Source organism: Cyprinus carpio, chromosome A13 (genome assembly GCF_018340385.1).
Source record: "Cyprinus carpio isolate SPL01 chromosome A13, ASM1834038v1, whole genome shotgun sequence".
Taxonomy (NCBI): domain Eukaryota; kingdom Metazoa; phylum Chordata; class Actinopteri; order Cypriniformes; family Cyprinidae; genus Cyprinus; species Cyprinus carpio.
This window is the reverse complement of record NC_056584.1, coordinates 25092384-25119138: the sequence shown is the minus strand read 5'-3', so window position 1 is coordinate 25119138 and position 26755 is coordinate 25092384. Positions and strand designations below refer to the sequence as shown.

The 26755-nt window shown below is 35.3% G+C and overlaps 1 protein-coding gene across 1 annotated transcript in view; it reads right to left on the bottom strand.

Annotated features, from left to right (window-relative positions):
* The window catches only part of LOC109105448 (collagen alpha-6(VI) chain-like), a 28319-nt gene extending 7825 nt beyond the window's left edge, over window positions 1-20494 (bottom strand). Inside the window, 30 exon segments of the mRNA XM_042769612.1 lie at window positions 68-103; window positions 302-352; window positions 466-528; window positions 1234-1296; window positions 1423-1485; window positions 1565-1630; window positions 1974-2009; window positions 2840-2893; window positions 3387-3452; window positions 3547-3609; window positions 3694-3747; window positions 4502-4546; window positions 5087-5113; window positions 5547-5618; window positions 7576-7629; window positions 7751-7758; window positions 7931-8015; window positions 8489-8625; window positions 9428-9506; window positions 10053-10396; window positions 11010-11603; window positions 12129-12704; window positions 13078-13629; window positions 13834-14406; window positions 14518-15135; window positions 15288-15857; window positions 16075-16647; window positions 17637-18245; window positions 18320-18404; window positions 20421-20494. Of these exon segments, the coding sequence (XP_042625546.1) occupies window positions 68-103; window positions 302-352; window positions 466-528; window positions 1234-1296; window positions 1423-1485; window positions 1565-1630; window positions 1974-2009; window positions 2840-2893; window positions 3387-3452; window positions 3547-3609; window positions 3694-3747; window positions 4502-4546; window positions 5087-5113; window positions 5547-5618; window positions 7576-7629; window positions 7751-7758; window positions 7931-8015; window positions 8489-8625; window positions 9428-9506; window positions 10053-10396; window positions 11010-11603; window positions 12129-12704; window positions 13078-13629; window positions 13834-14406; window positions 14518-15135; window positions 15288-15857; window positions 16075-16647; window positions 17637-18245; window positions 18320-18395 (6207 nt within the window). The 5' untranslated portion in view covers window positions 18396-18404; window positions 20421-20494.
* Between the last annotated feature and the right edge of the window lie 6261 nt (window positions 20495-26755).

Below are 26755 nucleotides of genomic sequence, written 5' to 3'. Positions count from 1 at the left end.
CATTTATACAATTACATAAAATGCCTAGTGATGAGCTGCAACAGATGAATAACAAGCTTTAACAGACCTGCAAACCAGGGAGGCCAAAGTATCCAATGTTTCCCTGAAAGCAATTTTATTCTGTTAGTTGAATATCCATAAACATACAAAAAAAGAGAGAAAACAAGTAACTTTATATTCCAGAAAATAATGTTTTGCACTTTGCTCATGTGCAAAGCTTTGCTCTTGATGTTAATTGCATTATATTTATAAGTTGCTTTGTAAAATAGGTTATAGCATGTTTCAGATATAGCACAGGTACCTTGTGTCCTTTGAGCCCTGCAGGTCCATACCCGTCTATTCCATCTTGTCCCTTTTTACATAAAGTCATACATTAGACTGGAAAGTCGCACAAAACTATTTCATATAGTTTAGATGGGCATTTTAAGATTTTCAAGTCAACAATGAACAAATGCAACAACTCACCAGAGGCCCTTTGAATCCCTCTGGTCCCAGTGATCCCTTGGGCCCCGGGTCACCCGGTGGACCCTAAACACAAGCAAGGACAGTGTGAAAAGAGGAGCACAGAATTGCTTTACAACAGTATATGGCTCCAGCACTACTACATAATATACTGGAGACCAACTAGGTATTAAAGGTATTAAATAGTTCACACAAAAACTGAGTTTGTTTCTTCATCAGAAAAGATATGAAGAAATTTATCATTACATCACTTGTTCACCAATGGATCCTCTGCAGTGAATGGGTGCCGTCAGAATGAAAGTCCAAACAGCTGACAAAAACATCCCAATAATACAATAATAATAACAATAATTAACATCTTGTGAAGTGAAAAGCTGCATGTTTGTCAGAAACAAATCCATTATTAAGTTGTTTTTAACTTCAAACTGTCGTTACCATTGCTAAAATACAAGTCATCTATCCATAATATACTGCTTTCAATTATTATTGTCTTATCTGAATCAGAAAAGACTGTTATAAGTGGAAACAGTCCAAAACAGTTCTAAACAAAAATTTGACTTGTGGATTATTGTGATGTTTTTATCAACTTTTTTGACTCTCATTCTGACGGCACCCATTCAATGCAGAGGATTCATTGGTGAGCCAGTGATGTAATGCTGAATTTCTCCAAGGCTGTTCTGCTGAAGAAACAAACTCATGCATATTTTACAGAATCAGGAAAAGAGAAAGGAGGAAGTAAGAAGAAAACTTCAATACAACAGTCTTCCATACCCTTGACCCTCTGGGTCCTCGACCTCCCTTTGAACCTTTAGTTCCAGGCGGGCCAAAGGGACCCTATAAAAACACACATGATTCTCTCAACATTCATTGTATTGTTCTCTCTGTGTTCTATACCATATGTTTTATACACTAAGAGTAAAATCATGAACATGCAAGTAGTTTAATCAATTGAATACACACCTGAATTCCAGGTACACCCGGAGGACCACTGTCTCCTTGGAACCCTTTTGGGCCTGGTGGTCCCTGAAAAAAGATCAGGGAGGTCATACACTAACATCTGTGCGTTTCTTTTTAAACAAAGGTGAAATGTCCTAGTTCTCACCACTTGTCCAGGATAACCAGGAAGCCCTGGCTGTCCAGCTTCTCCTTTTTCATTTGAAGAGTCACCCTATACAAATACATACGTTTACCACATTACCATGACAGAACAGATTATATTAGACAAGAACAAAACTGAATAGATTAGAAAACAGAATGTTGTTTATAAACAGAGTTGACCTTTTTAACAGTTCTGAAATTAATTGAATAAATCAGAAAAGAAGAGAATAGATTAGAACAGAATATAATAACAACAACAGGATACAATAATATAATGAACAATAGAATATGTTAAAATTACGAATAAATTACAATTTACAAGATTAGTAAAGAATGGTATAGAACAGAACATTTATAATAGAACAGAACTGAAAGAACAGAATCTTTGTATTTTTTTTTTCATGCTACATTACCGGCAATCCTGGTCGGCCTTTTCTTCCTGGGGCACCCTACCAAAATACACTGAGAAGTTATCTGAAGGATAAAACTTCATGAATGATGAAAAAGGACACCCAGGCAATTAATGTTAAACATCCCACACCGAAGGTCAGATGTCATGAAAATCGTAATACAAAACGTTAACACTGGTACCACTCAAATGTCTCTAAAAGTCTCCGTGGTCAAAAATGCGATATATTTCAATATATTTTAGAATGTACTTTATTCCTGTGATGCAAAACTGAATTTTCAGCATAATTACCCCAGTCTTCAGTGTCACATGATCCTTCAGAAAACATTCTAATATGCTGATTTGACAAGAATCCTTTTTAATTATTGTCACAGCTGAAAATAGTTAGGCTGCTTAATGAAAGTGTGAAAACCAAGATACAGTGTCCTTTTTTTAGGATTCTTGGATGAACAGAAAGTTTGAAAAGCAACATTTATTAGAAACAAATCAACATTTTAAATGTTTTCATTGTCATTTTTTTTAACAATTTCATGTGTCCCTGTTGAATAAGAGCATCAACTTCTTAAAAGAAAAAAAGGTGATCCAATCTTTTGAACCACAGTCTATAGCTACCTGTAACACATGTAAATAAAAAGAAAATGCAATATGATATTGTGTAAAAGTGTGTTAGCATGATTATTCAACTATCTCAGGATAGAGGGACACTAAATAATAATACAGAAACTATGCATTTTCAGAAAAAGAAAAAAAAGTACAAAACTAGGATTGTAGGACTGGGGTATCATCCCAGTGATAGCTTTGTACCTTTTTTTTTCTAAGAGTGTAGTTACAGTTAGAAGCCACTAAAGAACTAGTACAGGTAATACTCACAGGATCACCGTTATCTCCAGGTGTGCCTGTGGGTCCATTAGTGCCTTGGTCACCCTGACAACAGAACACAGTCATAACACACTTTTACTGAAATTGGGGACATATTCTTGTAACATGCCGAAAAAAAAAAAAATGTGGTTCTAAATCTGAGATGTTTTTGATATTTGGTCACTTGATTCTCTTTTATTAAAGTTCTTAATTTGGAATTTTTCATCAATGAAAGTCAAAGCAAGAGCCAAGAAAGAAAGATGAATTAAGAAGCAGTAACAATTGTGGCTGTGTCAACTTTCACAAATGTGTAAGTGGTGTTAATATTAACGGTATAATTACTCACAAGTGTAAATTTGCTAACTTTAACAGCTTGCAAAACCCATAGTTGCACGGGAGGATTTTAAAGTAGTGTGTATACATAATAACAGAGGAAGAATGCAATTATACAACATGTGGTTTATGACACATTGCTACTGAAACAGAAACATTCTCTCACTCTTACACAAACAGATTGAGTTAACATTTTCCAGATGGAGTGTAAAAAAAAGTCCCTCACCGGGAGACCAGTATCTCCCCTTTCGCCTTTTGGACCTGGAATTGTGTTGTCTATTCCTGGTGCACCCTGTTAACACAAACAGAGAATCATGCACAGACAAATCAAGTCAGGTTGTTTAGACGGTAAAAAACAGTTACTATAAACACACAGAAATACTTACAGGGTCTCCTCTCACTCCGCTGTGTCCCTTAGGTCCAGGACTGCCTCTGAAACCCTTCACACCCTAAAAGACAGAAATAACAGTGAGGAAGCCACTGGGTTGTTTTAAGTAGACAGCTGTGATCAAACATATGTGTGATGTAGTTACAGCACTGCCTGGGTCTCCTTTAGGTCCTGGAAGCCCATTTAGGCCAGCATCTCCCTGCACACAACAGAAACAGAGTACAGTGAATCAATCAAATGACTCAACTCATTTAGTGATGATGAGGTGCTCAGTTAAGCAATTTCATTGCCTACTCATGGGTTTAAATTACTGCAGTGTTTACAAGGCAGTACTTTACTGATATTCCTTTACAAAAGATATTACTTCTATAAGTGGTCAAACGTACAAATTTTGCTTGGTGGTCGATATAACAGACAAAAAAAACAAAAAACAAACCTATAGACTTACACTGAAAGAGTACATTTTATACTTTATAGAAGGTTTAACCATACATAATGAAGTTTCAGATTTTAATTCAGATTTTTTCAAAGTCAGATGTTAATAGGTGCATTTTGATACATATACTTTATGCATATTTAGTTGTGTGTATGTGTATTGTCAACTTTCTTGCATCCATTTAAGTGTCTATAACCAAAGACAGATTTTTCATGCACAAAAAAAGAAAAGAAGACTCAAACTGATTTTCATAAAACAAAAGGCTTAATTCCATCTAGATATCTTCACAAATCTATTTCTCTGTACATTTTATATTTCTATGTATATTGCATTTTATTGATTTAGAATTTACACCATAGTGTTTTGCTACCTAAACTCTTCAACAAGGATACATAAACTTTACTCTGCTTTTTGAACAAATTCAAATATTTATATATTTACATCTAATCTATATATTATTTTACAATAGTACATGTGAATGTAACTGTAGAAAAGAGGCAGAGGAGATAAATGTAACCTGTTCTCCATCCACTCCATCCAGCCCATCCTCCCCATCTTCTCCCTGTCAGACAGAGGTCAAAGGGTCACACACACTTACAGTCTGTTTTGGGAAGTAATCAACAACACTACAAAAATAATATTTGCTATTGTACTTGTTTAAGACCCTAAAATAACATCTGCAGCTTGGAAAAAAATAGACTAAAAACTGCCTCATGAAAACTGTTAACATCATCATTATTAATGAGAAACTGAACTTGTTTTCCAGTAAAAGTGTGTAAAAGAACCTTTTAAGCAATTTTTTTCTACTTGTTAATATATAAAACAAGTTAAAGAAATTTGTAGTTGCAAAAAGATTCTATGAAAATAGTCTTAATATGTCACACAATTTTGATTCTCATGTAAGTTTGTTAGAAAAGATAACTATACTCAAAAACTTTTACATTATTTTTGAGGTGTAAATTGTGGTTGTAGAAGAAAACAGCAGAACAATCTCTTTAGAAAATCTTTTTCAGTTTACATTTTTGTCCAAAAGTAACTGTAAAAGTGGGTGCCATTATAGAGCGAACAGCCAGTGAATAGAATAATAACTCTTGTTACTCACTTTATTTCCATTGTAGCCTCTCTGGCCCTATTGAAATGAGATTTAAAAACATTTTCTTTATTCAGCACAGCTGTAAAACTCATGTGGTTCATCTGTCCTCATATACAGACAATAACATATCCTAGCCATGCAGTTAGTAATATTCTTGCAGGTAGCATGTATCTATCCCTAAAAAGAATTTATTCACACTTAATGTATGAATGTGTTTGCACCAAATAACAACATGTTAAACCATTTTATTTTATAATAACAATTTGATTCATTGATTAAACTTATTTTTAATTATTATTTCTTGAAAGTAAAAACAGAAAAAGTACCCGTTTAAAGTTCTATTTACAAGTGGAGTATGAAGAAATACAGTACTGCATACTAAGATAAATCCAGAAATTCTGAGCAGAACATTGCACTGATAAAAATGACATCAAGAGATGCATCTCCAGTGATAATCATGTTACATTACCTTTATTCCTCTGTTTCCAGGGCAACCGTTGTGTCCCTGAGTTCCATTCAGCCCTGGTGGTCCTCGCTCTCCCTGCCAGAAACAAGATGGGAGAAAGACTGTTTATCCATAGCATATACAACGTACATCCTCTCTAAAACATGTATATTCTGTCCTATATCCCAGTGGTTCCCAAGCTTTTCCATTCCATGACCCACCTAGACAAGTATAATCTATTTCACGACCCACCAAAATATTTGAGATAAAAAAAAAACTAACAAAAAAAAAAAAAAAAACTAAAACAATTGACATTACTTTAAGCCTAATCTTTATTAAAAGTTTGATATGACAGAAATTAAGTATTTAAGAAAAATAACCATTTTATTTTAGAGTACAACTGTAAAATTTCACTACTAATATTTAAGTTTAAATTTCTTTGTTTACAGATGTTAAAATATGAAACTTAAACATAAAAACGTGAAACAGGCTCACTCCAGTGAATCTGCGCTGTGAGTGTTGCTAAACTCATTGCCAGGTTCAGTGCAGAAAATGCATTCATGGTCTTTCCGTGTGTGTAGGTGAGAGCGGAGCACAATCCAACACTTTTTTTTTTTTAGAAAAGCATAAAAAGCAAAGCAGAAGTATCTAAAACAGTTTGGAGTTTAAAATTATTGTGAAATAGATAAAAATATAGACAGATGTGAGTCATTTTAAATAAACGCTAAAAAACAAGATGACAAATTTACTTAAGTCAGAAATGTACTTTTGCAATGGTTAAATGTTCAGCAATATCTTCAAAAGATTTTTGAACTTTGGCACATTTCGTTTCCCGAACGAAAACAGTGCAGAGTTCAAACAGACGATAGAAATTAATGAAAATAGCCAACCTGAAACCGTTTTCGTAACATTTGAATTTTCTGGTGTATGCAATCTCATGCAGAATACAGTGCACTGAAGTGAGTGAGTTTTTTCTCATTAATAATGAACAATTTAACCTTTTATTAATGACATTTCTCTGAGACCCTCACTGTTATTACAACTCATGCGCGACGAGACGAGAGTGATGAAAGGCTGTAAGGATAGAGTGTACAGAAAGCCCTTATATGGAGATGGTTTTGACATGTCTTATGCAAATGACTAACCTTGTGCACGCGGCCACTCATTTAGAATACTCCAAATTCACTATGATCAGAACAATGTTACGAACAAATTCATGTATGCACGAATGTGTTGTGAATTAGGTAGAGATTTTTCATGAGTTCTCCTGTCCGTACAAACACAAAATATTCCATGCAATTATTAGTGAATGAGACACATTGTTTCATCAGGCACTGGTCAGTCTTGAAAATTTGGGATATCTGACTTTTGAGGGTTTGTGTTTCATTTTGTGTTTGTTTATTTTGATTATTAAAGTTTTATGTTTACATTTTCGCCGGTTCCCACCTCCTTCTTCCCAGAACTATGAACTTTGTCACAGTTAACTTTTAAGCGTCCATTGCATATCTGATTTCAGTTTCAATGCCTATCCTTAAAGGCTCTTTTCTCAAAATGTGTTTTCTCCAACACAGTAGCACGTACACACCCCAGACTTTCCTATCTATATTCTGACTTTTTTTTTTTTGTTTTGTTTTGTTTTGTTTTGTTACAGAAGTGTTTCTATATTTTTAACATTAATAATAATACTGTTGACAACATTTTCTGATTCATGGAGTGACAAAATCCCTTCTTTACAAACTTTTGACTCTAATATGTCAGCAAAAGAAACAAGAATTTTGAACCTGGCTTTATCCAATATTCAGATTGCTGTTCTGGAAATTTATGCAAATTAGTGCCTGTTTAATTAGATAATGCCTGTTTTGCTTATTTTAAGCATAACATTTCATAAAACATGTAATACAAAAAAAAAGTTTGGAATTTTAATGTAATCAATCAAGTATGGTTATATTTATTAGTTACATTTTTTACCTTTTTCACTTGGGATGTTTTGCCTTAAGTACATGTAATGTGAAGATCATGTGACATCAGAAATCAGGCTGACAGTTTCACTTACCATACTACCTTCATCTCCAGGAAATCCAGGATGACCCTTCTGACCAGTATTTCCCTAAATAATAAAAGAAAACAGTTAAACTGGCACATAAAACCTGCATAGGCAGAATTTCCTGAAGACATCACAGCCACGTTCCTGATGCCAAGGCTGTTCAAAAATCTAGCAGCCTTCTAACTAAGATACCTTATTTTAGTCAAATTGTATTTGTCACATTTAGTCACAATGCAATTATCATTCACATAATGACATAATGCGTCAACCTCAGTGAGAAAAATCCATCCAAGATAAACAAAGCAAAAGAAAATATGTAAACCCAAAACATTTTTTAAATTTTAGGGGATTTGGGGGTTTTGACCTTTTCTTCCAGGGGGCCCTCGTGGTCCAGGTACACCGGTGCATGAACAAGGCACATCGCAGCATTCCCTCAGCGCTACTGTTTCCTGAGGAGAGAGAAAGGCGTACAATGAGTGAAACTGTTTGTATTTTGTTGTTAAAGTCACATGCCATGAATTCAATCACATTTTGTAATTTACTACAAATGTATCCATCACTTGGTAGTAGCTTGAAAAATAAGACGGGTGGCATCCCTTAAAACTATAAACACATATACAAAAGTTGCCAAAGTTTAAATATTTGTCCAGTTAATATATATATATATATATATATATATATATATATAGAGCTGAAAACACTATTTTAACTAAACAAGTTAAAGGGGAGTAGCTATGAAAAGCCTTCATTTAAAATGCACAAAATAATATTTTAGTTCCATTACAAGATTTTTTTCAGAACAGTTGCTGTTGATCAATTGATGCAGCTTGTGCAAATAGCATAAATATAATCCTGGCAAGAACTGCAAAATCCTACTTTATTTTGAGTGAACAGCTCCTTTAAGCATTGTTTTGATACTTACAATCTGTGTCATAAGAGCGTTGCCTAAATTTAGCATGTTGATGGTCAGTGGCTGCAGGTAGCCGAAACCTCTGCCAAATTCCAGCTCGTGAAAGTCTACTGTTCCCTCCAAAGACACAATCAGCAGTGCACTGACCCCTAGTTTACACATCAGAAATGAGCACACATGGGTTTACTACAGAGTGACTACAGAGGAAATGGTTCAGCATCACAGTCTTTGACTTAAAATTTTTGTGGAAAAAACGTTCGACAAAAAAGGCAGGGAAAACATGGCTCAGGCATTCATGGGGCCACTCATACAAAATTGCAAAATAAGATAAAAGGTAGTGTTCCAAATCAAGCTAAACAAAACCAAAGTGCAATTTATTAAAGTTCTGCACACAACTGAGTTTTAGGTGGATCAATCTTGAAATACTTTGCAATGGTTAAGTTATAAAGTGTGGACTCTGAAAACGGACGTATAATCCAAAAACAATGATGCATGTTTAGTGATGTGATATGGTACCCACAGATATCTATGGCTGTACCAGCATTGTTGTGTCTCCTATTCACTTTCATAGTGTTGTTTAAATTCTACTTTATACACTCCTAATGTTACATTACAAATATGACAGAAAATCTTCTCCTTGTTCAGCGGCAAAACAGGACAATTGTGCATCTGAATATATATAATAGCAATTTCGAGTGTGACCTTGAAGCACCAGCAAGTGGTGGGATATTTTGCTAATAAAATTTTAACTTTTAATGTTTAGTCTCTTGGTATACCTCAGAGAGCTTACATTTTACCCATATGCAGTAAGGTGATTTAAGTGCTTTCAGACATTTCAGTGTGAGCAAACAACATTTGTAAACCACTTGAAAGCAGAAGAGTATACAAAACGAAAACACCGTTTTCAAATAAATCCAGATTAATGTGGATGTAGCCAAAGACATCACTTACCACTTTGCTTAAGTCTCTCTGAACTCGCCATTAAATGCTGAATGTTATCATCCAGCCCGTCTGTGAAGATTATCAAAACCTAAACACAAAATTATGATTAAATGTCAGGAGATTTAGCAGCATCATTCTGTGTGAATACCATTTATTGTTTTGATATTGAATGTCTGTGAAGATTCATATATATATATATATATATATATATATATATATATATATATATAAAAATGCAATCTAGGTGCCTGATATGAATCTAAGTGACCAAAAAAAGGACACCAGTTTCTCATCTGATTTCCCAACCATGTTTGGCTGGTCTCTTCCATCTATTGTCATTTACATACATATTTTTTTTTTTTTTTCAATAGTGCTCTTACAGGTGCAATTTTTTATTTTAAAGCTTCACTTTGGGTAAAATATCATGCCAAACACCAAGTGCATAGTGTTTCTTTTTTGTGTAAATGGCAGTAAATTGTTATGTTTCTTATGAGAGTCTGTCAGTAAAACATAAAATCATTTGAAAATAACATCAGCAGAGGTGCTCTTGCTCAATTGAGGGAACATTAACAAGAATAAAATATATAGTTTACAGCCATTTTGATGTTCTGTTATATGTCAAAAACACTCCCACCTTTGCCTTGGCTTTGGAGGAGGCTAACATTTCTCTGAAGGAATCTAACAGAAACTTGTTGAAGGCCAAGGGTGCCGTAGGTCGCGATAACATCAATTTCTTCACCACATCCTCGCTGTACTTGTCAAAGCCAAAATCATCCAGAACACTCCCATCTCGCCCAGACACAAGCCTATAGCCAAATCTAGTTGTAATCTTGTCCTTTATGACGCAGCACAGATCACCCATCATGGAGATACGGTGGATGGCTGCAGAAACCAGCGGTTCCACCTGAGGTCTGAACAGAGTTTGCGTGCTTGTTCGTCTGGACACGTCAAACCCAAAGGCAATGTCAATATCACAATCTGTTCGAACAAAAAACAATGGGTCACAATCTTCAAGAAAGAGTACAGACAAAATATTATACATCATTATCATTAATAAATATGCAATCATACTATATATGTACAGTCTACAGTATATTACCATGTTAGAGAGCGTTTTAACAACAGATTCCACAAATCCCAAAACAGTTTCTTAATTATCTGCCCTCATCAATCAAACACTTATTAAAAAATGTGTAATTCATTTTTAGCCAGGAAAAACTAATTGTCTCCTCTCTCAAGAAATACAAGATGAATTAGAAACAATATGGTGTATTTATTTATTTATTTATTTATTTAATCACTTAAAGATATTAGGAAGCATCTACATCTCTAGTGGAAATCAAAGATAAAAAAAGAAGACTTAACCAAGATAAACAATAAACAGTGTGTGATTTTTCATCTTCCTTTTAACTAATTATCTATTCCAAAACCTATCGAGCTTCCTTATAAGACAACGGGTCACAAGTTTCTGTATATAAGAGGCATTTGGAAGCAAGAGGCATTAGGTTTAGGAACAGAGCTTATATGTACAGTACTTGGTATATAATAATTATGAATTATGAATACTATTATAATCTAAATATTTACTTACCATGTGGGGGTTGTGGTATTGGTCTTGTGTCTTTACAGAGTAAATTTAACACTTTCCTTATGGTTGTCTTCAGTTCAAGGCCTTCAAAAGTCTCAATAAGGACCCGCTCAGCTGATCCAGCTATTTCACGCAGTTCAGATTTCTTTATTTCATCACCAATTCCAATGGCAGTTATTGATATGCTCTTGTTTCTGAGATACGCTAATGCGTTCAAGTCTTTTTCATCATTGGCTTTTCCATCTGTGATCAGCAGGAGATTCTGAGCGACTCTTTCATCTATTCTGGATCCATTCTCTCTTGTGAAGTAGTATCTAATATTTCTCAGGGCATCCCAAGTACTTGTGCCCTGCTTTCGTTGTCTAATTTTGTTTATAGCTTCCTCCACTTCTGCAAAACTAGTGTATGTGTTCAGGTAAAATTGATGCAGGAGTATATCGCTGAACTGGGCAACCCCCACTCGCCATTTGTCTTGAGCGATATCCAGCTCTTTCACAATTTCAATCATGGTTTTTTTGAGAGTATTCCAACTTGGTTCGTCAATAGACTCTGATCCATCAATTAAAAAAACAAGGTCTGATACCTCCATCTCACAAACTAGAAAAAAAATAAATTAAAAAAAAAACATTAGGACAAACTACATTAATGGACAACTGTAGATTGGCAGTTTCAGATCATGCATTTGTACCGTTAGTTAGAGATAGTTCAGTAGGTGGTCTAAGACATAAGCAATCCACATAAGAAATCCACACCTGGACAAGCAATCATGAATGATGCAACCATGAGACACAAACACTAAGCATGGTGACGAAGATTTTGAAGTGAATTATTTTGCCATATATCATGAAGCAGATTTATAATGGTATTTATGTTAAGTATAATTGGACATCAATCTGATCAATCAAGATGCATGAAATAACTGATTAGAAACAGTCACTTAAAGTCAACTTACTCTATTGAAAATGCAGTTACTTACTAACAAAATGTAGTAGTCAACATATTTTTTAATATATATAATTTCTTTGATATTATTTCATCAGAAAATACATTCACATAGAATGTTGAGTTAATTTCCAGAAAAATGTATGGCACAAAGTGTTTAGTGATGAGAATAAGATTTACTTGGTTTGGTAAGATTGCAGAGCTCTTGGGTGACCCGTTTTTGTAGTCCATGCAGATCCTGGTAGGTCTTTGCATAGTGCACTTTTCCTTTGCTTCCCACCATCTTCTTTAGCTCTTCTGCATCTGCGTTTTCAGTACCAATAGCAAAAAAGTTGACCTCTGAATTTGCCAGGGATTCAGGCCATGTTGCCAGATCACTTAAGTCATTAACCCTGCCGTCTGTTATCAGGAATAGCACTTGGGGAACATTCTTTGCGCGTCGTCCGCCATGTGTTTCACCAAAGTAGGAGAGTGTATAGTTCAGGGCTCGGGCTGTGTTTCTGCTTCCTCCTGAAGCTTTGAGGTTTGAGATAACCCTCAGAATATCAGTTTGACTGTAGTACTGTTTTAGTGTGAACTCTGAACGAGGGTTGTTAGAGTAGGTGACAGCGCCAAATCGTACCCGTTTTTCTCCAACCAGAGATTTGCTCACCGTATATTTTATTAAGTTTGTCATTTCCTGGAAACCATCTTTATTTGGACTTCCAGAGGCATCCATAAGGAAGATTATATCAATCAGTTCTGGTGTCTTGCATTCTGGAAAGATATATGATGTTAATGTTAGAAGTCATTTGGAAAATCCACCTTTGCTAATATTTGAAGTGGTTTTTACTATAATACATATAAAAGCTGACAAGCATTTAGCAGATGTACACATTAAAATGTGCAGTCCTTCTCTTCTGGCAACACAACCATAAGCCATTAACATCAACATGTTATTGGTGGTCAGATTCAGATGATCAGGTGGTAAATATGCGCACTGCTACACTAGCATGTAGATGCCCTCAACAATAACAGACATTAACTAAAAGCCACAGAACATTTTTTTTCCGAAGGATTTAACATCAACTGACAAAATTTATTTGAATGATGTGATCTCTCCTAAAAATCTCAGATTTGGTTTACGTACCTGTGTTGCAGATCTTGAGAAGGACGTCATTGCTTAATTCTTTTGGGGATGCAACTGCATCTTCAAAGAACACTCCATCATGGGATCCAGCAATGGCAAGAATCTGAGATTTGTTTGCATGTTTCATACCAATGGCATTAATGTTGATGAAATTGTCTCTCAAGACTTTAGCAGGCTCGGCTACATCATCCCAACTTTCTCCATCTGTAAGAACTATCAAGAACTTTAAAGCAGTGGTGCGTCCTCCTTTAGAAATGTTGAAAGATTGTAATACTTCTGTAAGTGCTTTTCCAGTGTTAGTTTTTCCATTCATCTGTTTGATATTTCTAATTTCCTGAAATAATACAGCTTTATCATCAAATGTATTTAAGGAAAACTCCTCCTTTGTGTCTGTGCCGTACTGAACAACTGCAACACGCTCCTTGTCCGGTCCAATTGCAAACTTATCTATCACAAGCTTTATTATGTTCTTCATATTTTCAAAATCCTCAGTATGAGTGCTTTCTGATCCATCAAGCAGGAAGACAACATCTGCAAAAAGACCTTCACAACCTAAAAATAAGAAATTCATAAAGTGATCACTCCTTCTGTTAAAAGAATCTTGAAACAAATTCTGTTTAGGCCAAGATAAAAAAAAAAAAAAAATTAGCTGCATGCACTGTATTATTTTATCACCCATTAAACTTAAAAAATGTGCAAATCACGTAACAGTGCAAACAAACATTATAAACATATGCCATTAATTGAATTTCTTACCTTCAAAGGAACATATTTCTGTAATGATCTCTTTCTTGATTTCATCAAGGAAATCATAGTTTTTGACATAAAATGTTTTTTGTGGGCTGCCAGATATTAATTCCAGCTCTGGCACAGATGCATCTTTCACACCAATTGCATAAATGGTGACATTCTGTTTCATTCTCAGATGTTTAGCAGGAACTTCTACGGGCTCTTCTGTCCCTCTTGACTCGCCATCTGTGATGACAATCAGGAGCTTACGAACCTTTTCCCCACGTGTTTGTACAGCTTCTTCGAATAGCGGGATCATTTCTCTCAACCCCAGATCAGTCCTGGTGCCCCCTCCCTCCATAATGAGGGCATTCACTGCCTTTTCGAGATCAGCTTTTGAGTTATAGTCATGTAATCGGAAAACTATGGTTGCGCGGCTTGCAAATTTCACCAATCCAAAGCGCACATGGTTATTTCCAACCTCAAATGCTTCAAGCCATTGCTTAGTAAAGTTCTTCATATCGTCAAACTCATCATAGGATATACTTCCTGATTCATCCAGAAGAAAGTATATGTCGGCTTTTGTTGTTTGCTTGCAACCTGCAGTGGAGTGAAATTTTGAGTATTCAGATATGAAATTTGAATTATGATTTTAACAGTGATTTTAGGGCGAGTAATTTACAAGGAAATTAGTAAAAACATTTTACCAACCTTGCAATGCAAAGCTCTGTGAGGCTCTAGGTATGATGGAATCTGTGATTTCATTGCAAAGTGTTTTGGTTAAAATATTTGAAAGTGAATTTAGTTTATCAAAGTCTTTCACATTGAAAACAAACTTTTTATATGGGTAGGATGCAATATCTCTCAAGTCATCCTCCTCAGTGTCTTTGATACCAAGCGCAAATACAGTGACGCCAGATCGCCGCAATGCTGCCGCAGCCCCGGCCACCTTATCTGTTGACTTTCCATCAGTGATAACAACAGCAACCTGCTGAACATGCTGATCTCTTCTGCTGCCTCTTGCTTTGGTGAACACATGCTCTTTGGTAAACTTAAGAGCAGCTCCAGTGTATGTTTTACCACGACCATATGGCATGCTGCTGATGTAGCGCAGGATGTCAGTCTTGTCATCGAAGGTGTTGAAGTACACATCCGCTCGAGGGAAGTCACTATAGAGGACCACGGCTATTTTTATTTTTCCCTCACCCACGTCGAGACCTCCAATGGTGTTCTCAAGAAAGTCGCGTATAAGTTGGAAGTTATTTAATCTGATACTGCTGGACTGATCAACAATAAAAGCGATATCTGCCACCACATCAAACATGCACTCTGTCAAAAAGATATGAGAACTTTATAAAAACCAGAGTATTTAGGATTATGTACAACATAATAATTTTTCAAGTTAAAACTTTAAACAAAGGAGAAAATGAGAAAAGTTTATGTTTTTTTTGGAAAGAATAATAGATAATGCATGCACTTACCCCTTACAACAGCAGCATCTTCCCATTTGTCAATGGCAGACCTAATTTTCTGTTGCACTTGTTGGATGTTACCTACTAACTTGTAGCTGTGTGGTTGACTAGAGATGTACTTCATCTCATCTTCATCAGCTTTGCTCAAGCCAACAGCAAAAACTGTCACTGCATCATTTTTGATTGTGCGGGATGCTTGGATGACACCATCGGCGGATTCTCCAGCTGAAATGACTAACAGAAACTGCTTAAATCCTTCAGAGACACGGCTTCCAGTGACACTACTGAAGAAATTTTTATGAGCATATTCAATTGCATTGCCAATTCTACGTTCCCCTGTAGGCCTCAGCGTCAGGCTGCGAATAGATGACAAAATCTCATTCCTGGTCTTATCAGTATTTAGCAGGAACTCCTCCTTGACATTTTCGCTGAACTGAGCCAGGCCGACACGATTAGTATTCTTTCCCACATTGAGCTGCTGGATCAGTCTTGAAAGAAGATTCCTTATTATTTGCTGCTCTTGTCTAGATGCTGAACTATCAACCAATATGAACAGATCAGCAAATTTTGGCACAAAAGCTAAAGAGAATGGAAGCAAAGGAATATATAATTATTTGCATCTATACCATATATCAATAAACGGTCCCATACTAGAGCACAGAAAACAGTAGATTGTAGTTCACTGTGATGGGACTCAAAGCTAGTAGATGTTTTTGTAGTAATTTTAAGGTTGTCATATTCAACAATCCCACAGTCAAGACACAGATAGGAAAGCATACCAAATAAAATCTGTTACCTTGCGACTGGAGTGTCACAGTAAAGCACACCTTGTTGCGTAGACTTTCTTTTAGACCTTGCAGTTCTTGATAACTGTCGATACTGAATAAGAACTCTTCATGTGGGATATTTGCAATGGTACGCAGTTTTTCCATGTTGGCCCTTCCCACCCTGATGACAAAGATGGAAACTCCTAGGTTTCTTAGTCTCTGGGAAGGTTCCTCCACATCATCATTTGATTCCCCATCTGTGATGACTATGGCAATGCCAGGAACATTCTGTCTGGCCTGTCTAAAGTAATTCTCACGGATGAAAGTCAGAGCCAGACCAGTGTTGGTGCCTCCTCTACGGTAGATGAGATCATTCAACTTTTGGTGCAGGTCTCTCTTATCTGAATAGTCACCGAGCAGGAACTCTTGGTACGGTATGTCACTGAACTGAGCAAGTCCCACTCTCACCTTGTCGGGTCTAAGGTTAAATCTGTCCACAAAAGCATGGAGGAACTTCCTCACTTCTTCGAAATCACTCTCTCCAATGCTACCAGATGAGTCAATAAGGAGCACAATGTTTGCCTGAGCAGACTGGTTGCAGCCTAGGCAAATGGAAGAATGTTAGATAGAACTTTGACCACTTGATTCTGCTCTTAATTATTATGTTTGCACAAATAAAATAATACAAAGGTCATTTTAATGGTGTAATTGCTTTTTCGTTCCAAACCCGTAAAAGCTTTGTTTGTCTTCGGAACACAATTTGATATATTTTGGATGAAAACCAGGAGGCTTGTGACTGTCTCATAGACTGCCAAGTAAAATACACTGTCAAGGTTCAGAAAAGTATGAAAAGCATCATCAGAATAGTCCATCTGCCATCAGTGATTCAACCATAACATTATGAAGCGCAAGAATACTTTTTGTAAAGTATAAATAAATAAAACAAACAAATAAAACAAAAATAACGACTATTCAACAATTTGTCTCCTCTGTGTCACCCCACATAAGCGTAGCGCCATTTTGGAGAATCTGAGCTGTACACAGGCAACTTACGCTCTTCTGTTTAGGCCGCGCCAAAAGGATACGTTTTCTACATATATTAACACTTTGATTTGAAAGAAAACAGTGCATCAGTGCAGCGTGGCTCACAAATTGTTGAATAAAGTCGTTATTTTTGTTTTCTTCGTGTACAAAAATTATTCTCGTCGCTTCATAACGTTATGGTTGAATCACTGATGGCAGATGGACTATTCTGATGATGCTTTTCATACTTTCCTGGACCTTGACACTGTTATTTATTTGGCAGTCTATGGGACAGTCACAAGCCTCCCTGTTTTTATCCAAAATATCTTAAATAGTGTTCCAAAGAAGAACGAAGCTTTTACGGGCTTGGAACAACATGGGGGTAAGTGATTAATGACAAAATTTTCATTTTGAGGTGGAGTATCCCTTTAAGGGGTTTGTTGCAGCTGGCTACTGATCTCTCAGTACGTTCTTTCATTAAAAAATTAACAGTAAAGACGTGACCCAGAAGTGCTGCACTAAAAAAATTCATGCACATAATTAATAGCTTTACAATGTAATATTTTACCTCTTGACATCAGGATGACCTCTTTTTGTGTTTCCTCTACAGTGGTACACACTTTCTGGATTACACTCTGAGAGATTCCCTGCAGAGCTGCAAAGTCTGATACGCTGTAGACGTGCTGATCATACGGCTCACTCGCGATCTGCCTCAGTAACGCCTTGTTTGCATCTTTGATCCCTATGGCGAATATTTTGATTCCCCTTTGCCTCAGCTCCTGAGCCTGTGAGTCGACCTCATCTTGAGAGTCACCATCTGTGATAACAATGGCAATCTGAGGAACATTCTGCTGTGCTCGACTTCCGGCCTTTTCAACAAAGTGTTGTTTCAGCATGAACTCCAAACCCTTGCCGGTAAGCGTCCCGCCATTTTTTTGACTAAGATTTTCGATGTAGCTGAGAATTTCCTCTTTGTTCTGGTAAGTGCTGAGCAAAAATTCAGTATATGGTGTGACACTGTACTGGACCAAACCAATCCTGATTCTGTCAGGAGCAACTTCAAAGTTCTCTACGAGTGAGGAGAGGAATTTACGGATTTGTTGGAAGTTCGCCGGCCCAATACTGCTAGAGCCATCCACCAGGAATACAATGTCAGCCACTGTGTTCTGTGCACAGACTGAGAGAAGGAAACAAAAATTAGAATTGAAAATATATCTACCAATAATCTCATCTAGTAAATCCTGTCCCTACCAATGTTTTGACCATTGCTGACAAGAAAACATAATGACAGAACAAGGAAACCAAGTAATCCCCACTCCTTCTCCATGCTTGTTCCCTGAAATAAAGCAACCAATGATGTTAGAAGTTTCTGCACAACTTGCATCACCAAACAGAATTACAAATACAATATGAATGTAAAAAATTTTTTTATAAAAGTTGAAAGAGAATGAGATCTTTGCATTTTCCCAGTGATCTTTCCTGTTTTATATGAAAATAACAAACGGAATGTTTGTAAAGACTGACATATTGAGATATGTGAGCTACCGTTTTTGAGAGTTACTGGCCTACTTCCACTTACACTTCTTATCACACAAGTGTGCCTTGTCCCAAATGGCACACTTCATGTTTATTTGTGTAAACAATGGCCATTAGGTCAGCAAAACCACAAACACAAACTATTTAAAAGGGATCAAACTTTATCAAATGCACACCAGTACAGCATGCTTGCAACAGCATTTGCCAAAATTACATTTTGGTCTTGCAGATTTGTTACACTGCACACAAATGGAGTAACTCCAATTCTATACATATATTAAACACATCTTCAGAAAATGTATGCATGTCATGTTCCTCAGATAAACATATCAAGGATGACCTAAAACACATCCACTATTGTCTGATTGTTTATGTAGGACAGCACTGAGAGAGTCCTCCTCTTAAGGGCTAATGTTTGTGGATCGTCTCTGGATTACTCTTACATCCTCAGAACATCTGCCTACAGTTTAACAAAATATTTATTTGAGATGAACATCAAGACCAGCAGATGAAGAACAGGCAGACATCTCATGCATCTCAAGGACAGATGGTTTAGAAACATCATTTACTTTCAGGTTCTTCAGTGTTTCACAGTCACAATTAGTGAACATGAATGTAACTAAATGATGAACTACTACAAAACGATAAACTATTATGATTCATTTTTTCAGTCTTCAATATTATTAAATCGCCATTTTTACAAAATATGGTAACACTTTAGATTACAGCCCACAATTTACAGTGTAAGTAATCTGAATTTACAGCATACCTGTTATTATAGTGCACATGTCAGCAACATTTTTTTTACAGAATTTACAGAATTACAGAATTTATAGAATTACAACTAATCAAAAACAATTTGAATTTAATGATAATATATGTTTATTTGTAGATAGAGAGAGAGAGAGAGAGAGAGAGAGAGAGAGAGAGAGAGAGATTAAGCCTCCACTTTGAGATATAATTGAGCAATAATTATAATTATAATTATATAATTGTCTCTTTATTCAGAGACATATATATATATATATATATATATATATATATATATATATATATATATATATATATATATATATATATATATAATATATATATATATATGAATAAAGAAAAAAATCTCAATTTTTTGCTCAATTATATCGCAAAGTGGAGCCTTAACATCTATCAGCTAAATACCATGACAATCATATTTAAATTAGAAATTAAAATCAATTATAGGAATTATTTAATTCAATCTTACATTTTATAAGTGTAGACTTAGCATTTAGTCAACATAAACCTTGGTATCATAAAGTCTTGGTATCATTTTGTCTTGAATGTGATCAAACGCTCACATTTTCAAATGCTTTCAACAGGCAAATTTCACACTACGTCTTTTCTAGTATTTCTAATTCATATTCATCCCGAGCCAGTAACAACAACGGAAGCAGAGCTCCAAGAGATTTCAAATGTGTCCCCAGTTTAGCAAAGGATTCTCAGCCAGCTCTATGCTACTTTACTAATGTGTTTAAAATCAGGCCCGAGTCTATGAAAAATAATGGCTAGTGAACATGAGACTCATGATAGATCTGAATCCAGAAAAAGGGACTTGAATTAAACACATAAATAAACTCTATGCTTAAGATTGCTTTAATAGTTTTTAAAACAAACCTGAAAAACCCAGTCATCTTTTCTGTGAAGTGTTTCTTATAAACATAGGCATTCTCACAAACTACTGATTTTAAAAAAGACTATAAATCATTTGATTACTTGGGTACAAACAGCTCTGAATATAATCTAAATATAATAAAGGAAGAGAGTAAAGAGGTGAACTTACACAGAGCCCAGGCACGGATGGGATGAGTCCAACCCGAAGACTCTGAATGAGAAACTAAAAATCAGAAACTGTTCGTACAAACTTATCAAACCACTCCTCAACCCCACAATTTCCATTTTAGGAGAAGATGACTTCAAAAACATGTATATACAGACCCACAAGTTCATGAGAGATTTATCATTTGTTTATCTTCACCATTAAACAGCTTGAACAAAGTGTTTTCACATTCCGTTTTTGGATTATTGCAGATGTTTACAGCTTTGTGTTTGTTGCTTCAATTCTTAATTAGTTTAATCTAATTTAGTTCACCAAAAATGTCATAATTTCTCACCCTCATGTCATTCCATGCCTTTAAGTGGATGTTTTCTCTATTGAATAAATTTTAAAATTTGCAACAAAAGCATTATACTGATTATGTGCTAAAATTCCAAATCTTCTAAACTTATTTTAGCTTTAATATCATTCACAATCAAATTGCCACTCTGTAATGGATTAAGGCATTTGTGAGAACCAATGGCATTTGATCTCAAAGACTTGAAATCTGGTGTTTATAATCATAAAAAAAAAAAAAAAAAACATTATTAATAAATTGAGCACCAACAATATTTGAGCAGCAAATCAGCATATTAGAATGATTGCTGAAGAGTCATGTGACACTGAAGACACAAGTAATGTCTGACAAAAATTTAGCTTTGTATCACATAAATAAATTACATTTTAAAATATATTCAAAAAGAAAACAGTTCTTTTAAATTGCATTCATATTTCACAATATTCCTGTTATTATTGTATTTGTGATCAAATAAATGCAGCCTATGTGAGCATAAGACTTCTTTCAAAAAAAAATGTTAACAAATCTTTCAATTATTTCAAACTTTTGGTCACCAGGGTTGTATGGAGCAGCTGAGATCATGTTCACATGAGATCACATGACCAGTTGAATCCTACTCTCCTACTGTCTGCTATTAGACACTTCACTTCATGGAAGACCACAAGAAAACATTCTGGCTTCAGATACCAGCTGCTCTTCCAAACAACATGTGTCTTGTCTTATGCAGTCTGTATACAGAAAAACACAACATAGACACATTCTACACCACATATAAGGCATGACATGCTGTAAACATAGATAAACATAACTAACATTTTAGCATTGTTTATGTCAGGCAAGAAAAGCATTGGTCATTTACATTAAACATATCATTCATTACTTGATTCACAAAGCTCAGATTCAAATGTGTTTGGATGTGTAGAGTGTTGGGTTGGTTATATCTTCGTTATCAAAAATAACTGAGATCCTCTTTAAAGCTAAAGTCACTTGGCTAATTCCTTCATTTGTGCATTTTACCACAGTATTATTAATATCATTCGTTAGTCCTCAAGAGGTGGGTCACCAATGACTCGGAGAAAAACTGAGCACACTTTTCCCAGAGTAGAGGAAAGGGCAGGACACTGCTTTTGATTGGTAAGCTCATATATTACTGTATTTACAATGATAATAAGCATTTATTTGATATAATTCTAATTTTGAAATGTAAAAGCACAGCAACTAAGCCAATAACCTGGTTTTTGACAAAATATGTTGAAACTGTGTTTAGCATATGCTACAGTAGGTTGCTTGACAAACAGTCTGCATGTATTGTCATCTGAGTAAATTTACGTTTTGATATTGTGAAATAGATATTATTGCAGTGCAAACAACTGTGTGTATAAAAACTGATTCCCTTGTTTCAGTTTCTGATGAAGATTATGGACCACCAGTGCTTGGTACAGAGGGGCCTCACAACTCCAGAGGAAGGTGATGCTCAACATAGGGGACAAAATCCTAGTGATGCACAGAAGAAAAATGATACAAATATGGAGGATGTGGAACATGTTCTATACAGTAATAGACCACTTTTTTAAGTTATAGTGTCTTGTGTCACCTGAAAGGAGATTAAATGTGTGTAAAACACAAAAACAACATTTGGTCTCATTCTTTTATGCCATTTTGCATATTACTTGTGCATTTCAGAGACAAAAATAACAAATGATGAAAATCAAGCAATAATCAAGACAACTGCTATAGCATATAGAAAATTAGAATATTTTGGTAGTTTATTGTGTTGTTTTTTTTGTGTATTGGTAGTTTTTGTTACTTGTAATATTTGTTTGTTTTCTGTTGTTTTCTTTGTGTTATGGATGTTTCTGATTCTGATAAAACCTGTTATTGCAAAGTACACTTGTAGATCCTAAATAGGACAATTTGCCTTCCTTCAGATATATTTCAATAACTCTTGTATAGAAAATGAGAGGAGGAATTCTTTTTTTCTATTGTAGTGTATCCTGCCACCTAGGGGAATCAGACAAATTAATCAGCAGGTCCCTAGAGCACACAGAAGCTGAATAACAGACTTTCAAAAACAGGACTCTGGAAAAATAATATCAAAAAGCACCTATTTTTTAATGTTTATTATAATATTTTAAAGACATAAAATGTTATTTATGAAGTATTGCAATCTTATTTTGTTAGTTTGAGGGTTTTTTTCTGTACATTGACACCAACATTTTACATTTCTTCTACTGTATATGTGTAGTGTGAACATTTAAAAAATTATGTATATATAAATATAACATATATTATATTATTATTATATTATATATAATATTTACATATTGTTTGCATATGTGTGTGTGTATTATATATATACATATATATACCTTGCTACGTGTACTGCATTAGGCTAACCGAGACTTTATATATTGCTGCTCTTTTGATGGTTTTGACTACTTTTATTGTCCTCATTTGTAAGTTGCTTTGGATAAAAGAGTCTGCTAAATGACTAAATGTAAAATGTCAATGTAAAAAGGGGTATGGCAAATTTAGGTGGAGTTTCAAAATATGCCCCAGAGTAAAAGGGGTACAATGGGGTTCAACTGGGTACAATGAGATGACATTATTCTACTCACCCATCAACCATGAAACATTAAGATGACATTTAAACGTGTAAAAGCATAGGTACTTTCAATAGACAATGAAAGTGTGATTCTTTACACAGCAATAATGGACGGGTGAAATATCACTATAGTAGATTTATACAAATGTTCAACAATTTTTCCTCATTTTGAATGTTGCAGGTCAATGGTGATCCTCACAGACTCTCTGGTGAGGGCAGCTTTGGAGGAGGAGCAAAAGAAGAGGATCCAGAAGAAGCCATCCGCTCCAAAGAAAAGGTTCCTCACTATCGAAAACACTGCACCCAGTGCCTCCCAGAACAAGGATGAGAAATGTCTTGTGTGTGGGGAAACGTTCACTCATCCTTGCCTGGGGAAGTGTGGGTGCAGTGTCTCTTTTGCCAGCTCTGGTCACATGAGGCATGCAGAACATTATATCTGTCACAACTGTTGACAATGAGTAGGCAAAATGCCTTTTATGTTCGTGTTTGTTTGTACTGTTAATGCCTTTTAACATTAGTCAGGTTTCCATCCAAATGAACCTCTTTTTGCCACCTGACTCCTTCCGGCACTTCCGGTGTTGTTTCAAATTTTTCTCAAAGCCTCTGTCTAACATTTGTTTTTCTGCAGCCACTGATACATGGCGTTTCTTGGCTGTTTTTGTCTGTTTGTTGGATCATATAATTTCATACTGTTGAAAAAATTAATTAGTTAATTAATTGACATTGCCAATAAACAATCTAAACAATTCAAGTTTATGTATGGTTACTTTTGATGAAAATTGAAATTTTACATGAAAATGTAATTTAATAATTTTTGCAAAGATAAAGGACACAATATGTTTGCAGTTACATATTAACAAGGCCATAGTCAGGTAAATTTAATTAAAAAAAAAATAATAATAATAATAATAAGAGTAACACAAAAAAATCTGTGACATTTACGTGTAAAATACCGGCACTTGTGGTTGTCAGAATTTCACCGTTTAAAAATATGGCAGCAACATTTTAGGCTTTACAGACTTAACTTAAATTCACAACAGAAAAAACATATTTAATTAACTGATGTAATGTTAATAAACCAGCATATTGAAGTAATAATATCTGTTTTGAACCATTGTAAAACTGATAACCACCAAAAGCATGTGGTGATGAGAAATTGTAACATTGTAATACAGCTATTAACAAACAGATCTTGTGGCAGCTGAGAAAGGATATACTGATATATACTGTATATATAGAAGGTGCACAGTGTCATTCACACAAACACTAAACACCAGCATGGTGACGCACATGATACTGAAATAATGCAATAAACATTAATTTAACAACATTAGATGTAAGATAAAACCCCAATGTACACAACTGATAAGAAAAAAATTAAGTAGAAACAATTATTTCCAAAAAAAAAAAAAAAAAAAAAAAAAAAAAAAAATATGAAGTGTTATGCAGGGAAGTCTGGGAGTGTCAATTTACAGTTTTTTCACTGTAAATTGTACAATGACGTTTTCTTTTTCACTTCCAAAAACCGTAATTTTAACAGCATTTTACTGTAAAATTACATTACCGTATATAGTATGGAATCATTTATAACCAATTAACAGGTTTTTTACTGTAGCATTTTTACAGTCTTTTACTGTTAAAATCACAATATTTTTTACAGTGTAGCTTGTATTGTTGTGTTACTTTTGACCCACCTGTGTTACTTTCGTTCCAACAGATGGGGTCAAAAGTAACAATATACAACTTATGTTCAAAGTGAAATTATACTGAAGTTATTTTACATTTGTACAAAGCACCACCTGTTATTGATAGACCACACTTGTGAGATACTGATTTTGTAATAAAATAATAATAATTTTATGAACCGCTGATAGAGGTTAGTGTTTTCACCGTTATGACGGCAGTCTGGACAACCGTAAGAGAAAAAAAGCAACAAAACCCTTCTGACGTGAATATAGATGAAGTATCTTGAGATACTAGAAAAGGAAACACAGAGGAGCCAAAAATTCTCGATGGTCACTTTGAGGACCCATCGCAGCGTTTTAAACCGAGTGGCAACCTCCCACTCTCTCTCGTGAAGCCAACAAGGAAGTGACTAAAACTGTTCAGTTCATTGATTGGCTGGTTGATTGTGGCTGGATGAGGAAGGAGTCAGTCCCATAGACTCCTCATGTTAAAATGCCCAAATTTAGAGGAGAGAAAAATGTTTTTAGAGTGTTGTAAAAAATGATTTTGGTCTATATAGCTAATTTTGCCCTTCATGACAACTGTTATAACTCATCCGTTTAAATTATATTAAGCCTTAAAGTTCTGCATAATTAAGGGTGTGGCCACTTGAGTGACAGGTGGATTGCTGCTGCTGAGAATGCTGTCGAGCTAGGTGGGTGTGGCTTCAGCAACCAGCTCCCGCCTTTTTGGCCCATTTTCGATTATCCGGGAGAGTCACGCAGTGACGCGTTGACAAGAAGGCGACGGCCCGCTCTGCACACTTTGAGCTTCAAAAAACATACACACCAGCATGGAAATAGTGCGCTCTTAATGCACTTCTTCACAGACTTTAAATAGTGCATAACCCCAAACCCAATGCATTGCCGCCCCCTGCTGGACAAATCTAAATATGCATATACAACACTCCTCCCCATTTAAATCCAAAACAGTGTTTTTCCTCCAAACAACCTTAAGAAGGAAAACATTGTTCACATACAAGACAATTTTCAATAAAGTGCAATTTCAAAATTGTAACTATGTGTGTGGGTTTTTTTTTTTTTCCATCACAAAATCCCTTTAAGTGTGCTAATAATTTTTACATGACAAATTCCTTTAAATGGGAGGGTTGTTTTCGTTCTCTTACTGAACGTCGTAGACCCCAGTAGGTACAATTTCAGTTTTTTTTTTACAGTACTTCTGGAATGGATGTCACTTCAGGAATGGTAGGAGCACTAGATAACTCGGACAACAGCCTACTGGAACAATCAGTTTGCAAATTTTCAAGCTCCTTTTTCTCAGGAGTAACAACCAAAGTTGGTATTATGGAAGTACTAGGTGATTTTGGGCACTTGAACATCAGTTTCCTGAGACCCAATTTCAGTGTCACATAACTGAACATCCATGCTCGGTTTGGTAATCAGTTTTTTTTCTTTTTGTTGGCGACTAAATAATTGATCTACATGACGTCGCACAATTTAAGCATTCCCCAAAGCTCCTGTATAAGATACAGGTCCGGTAATGTCCTGGATCACTCCATGCAACCATTTTGGTCCATACCCAAAGTTTCGCATATACACAGGATCTCCAATCTGGAAGTAACGAGATTTCACATGTTGATCATGATACTCTTTCTGAACTTGTTGTTTTCTTTCCATTTTGCCAGTGAAGTCAGGATATATCTTGTGTAAAGTG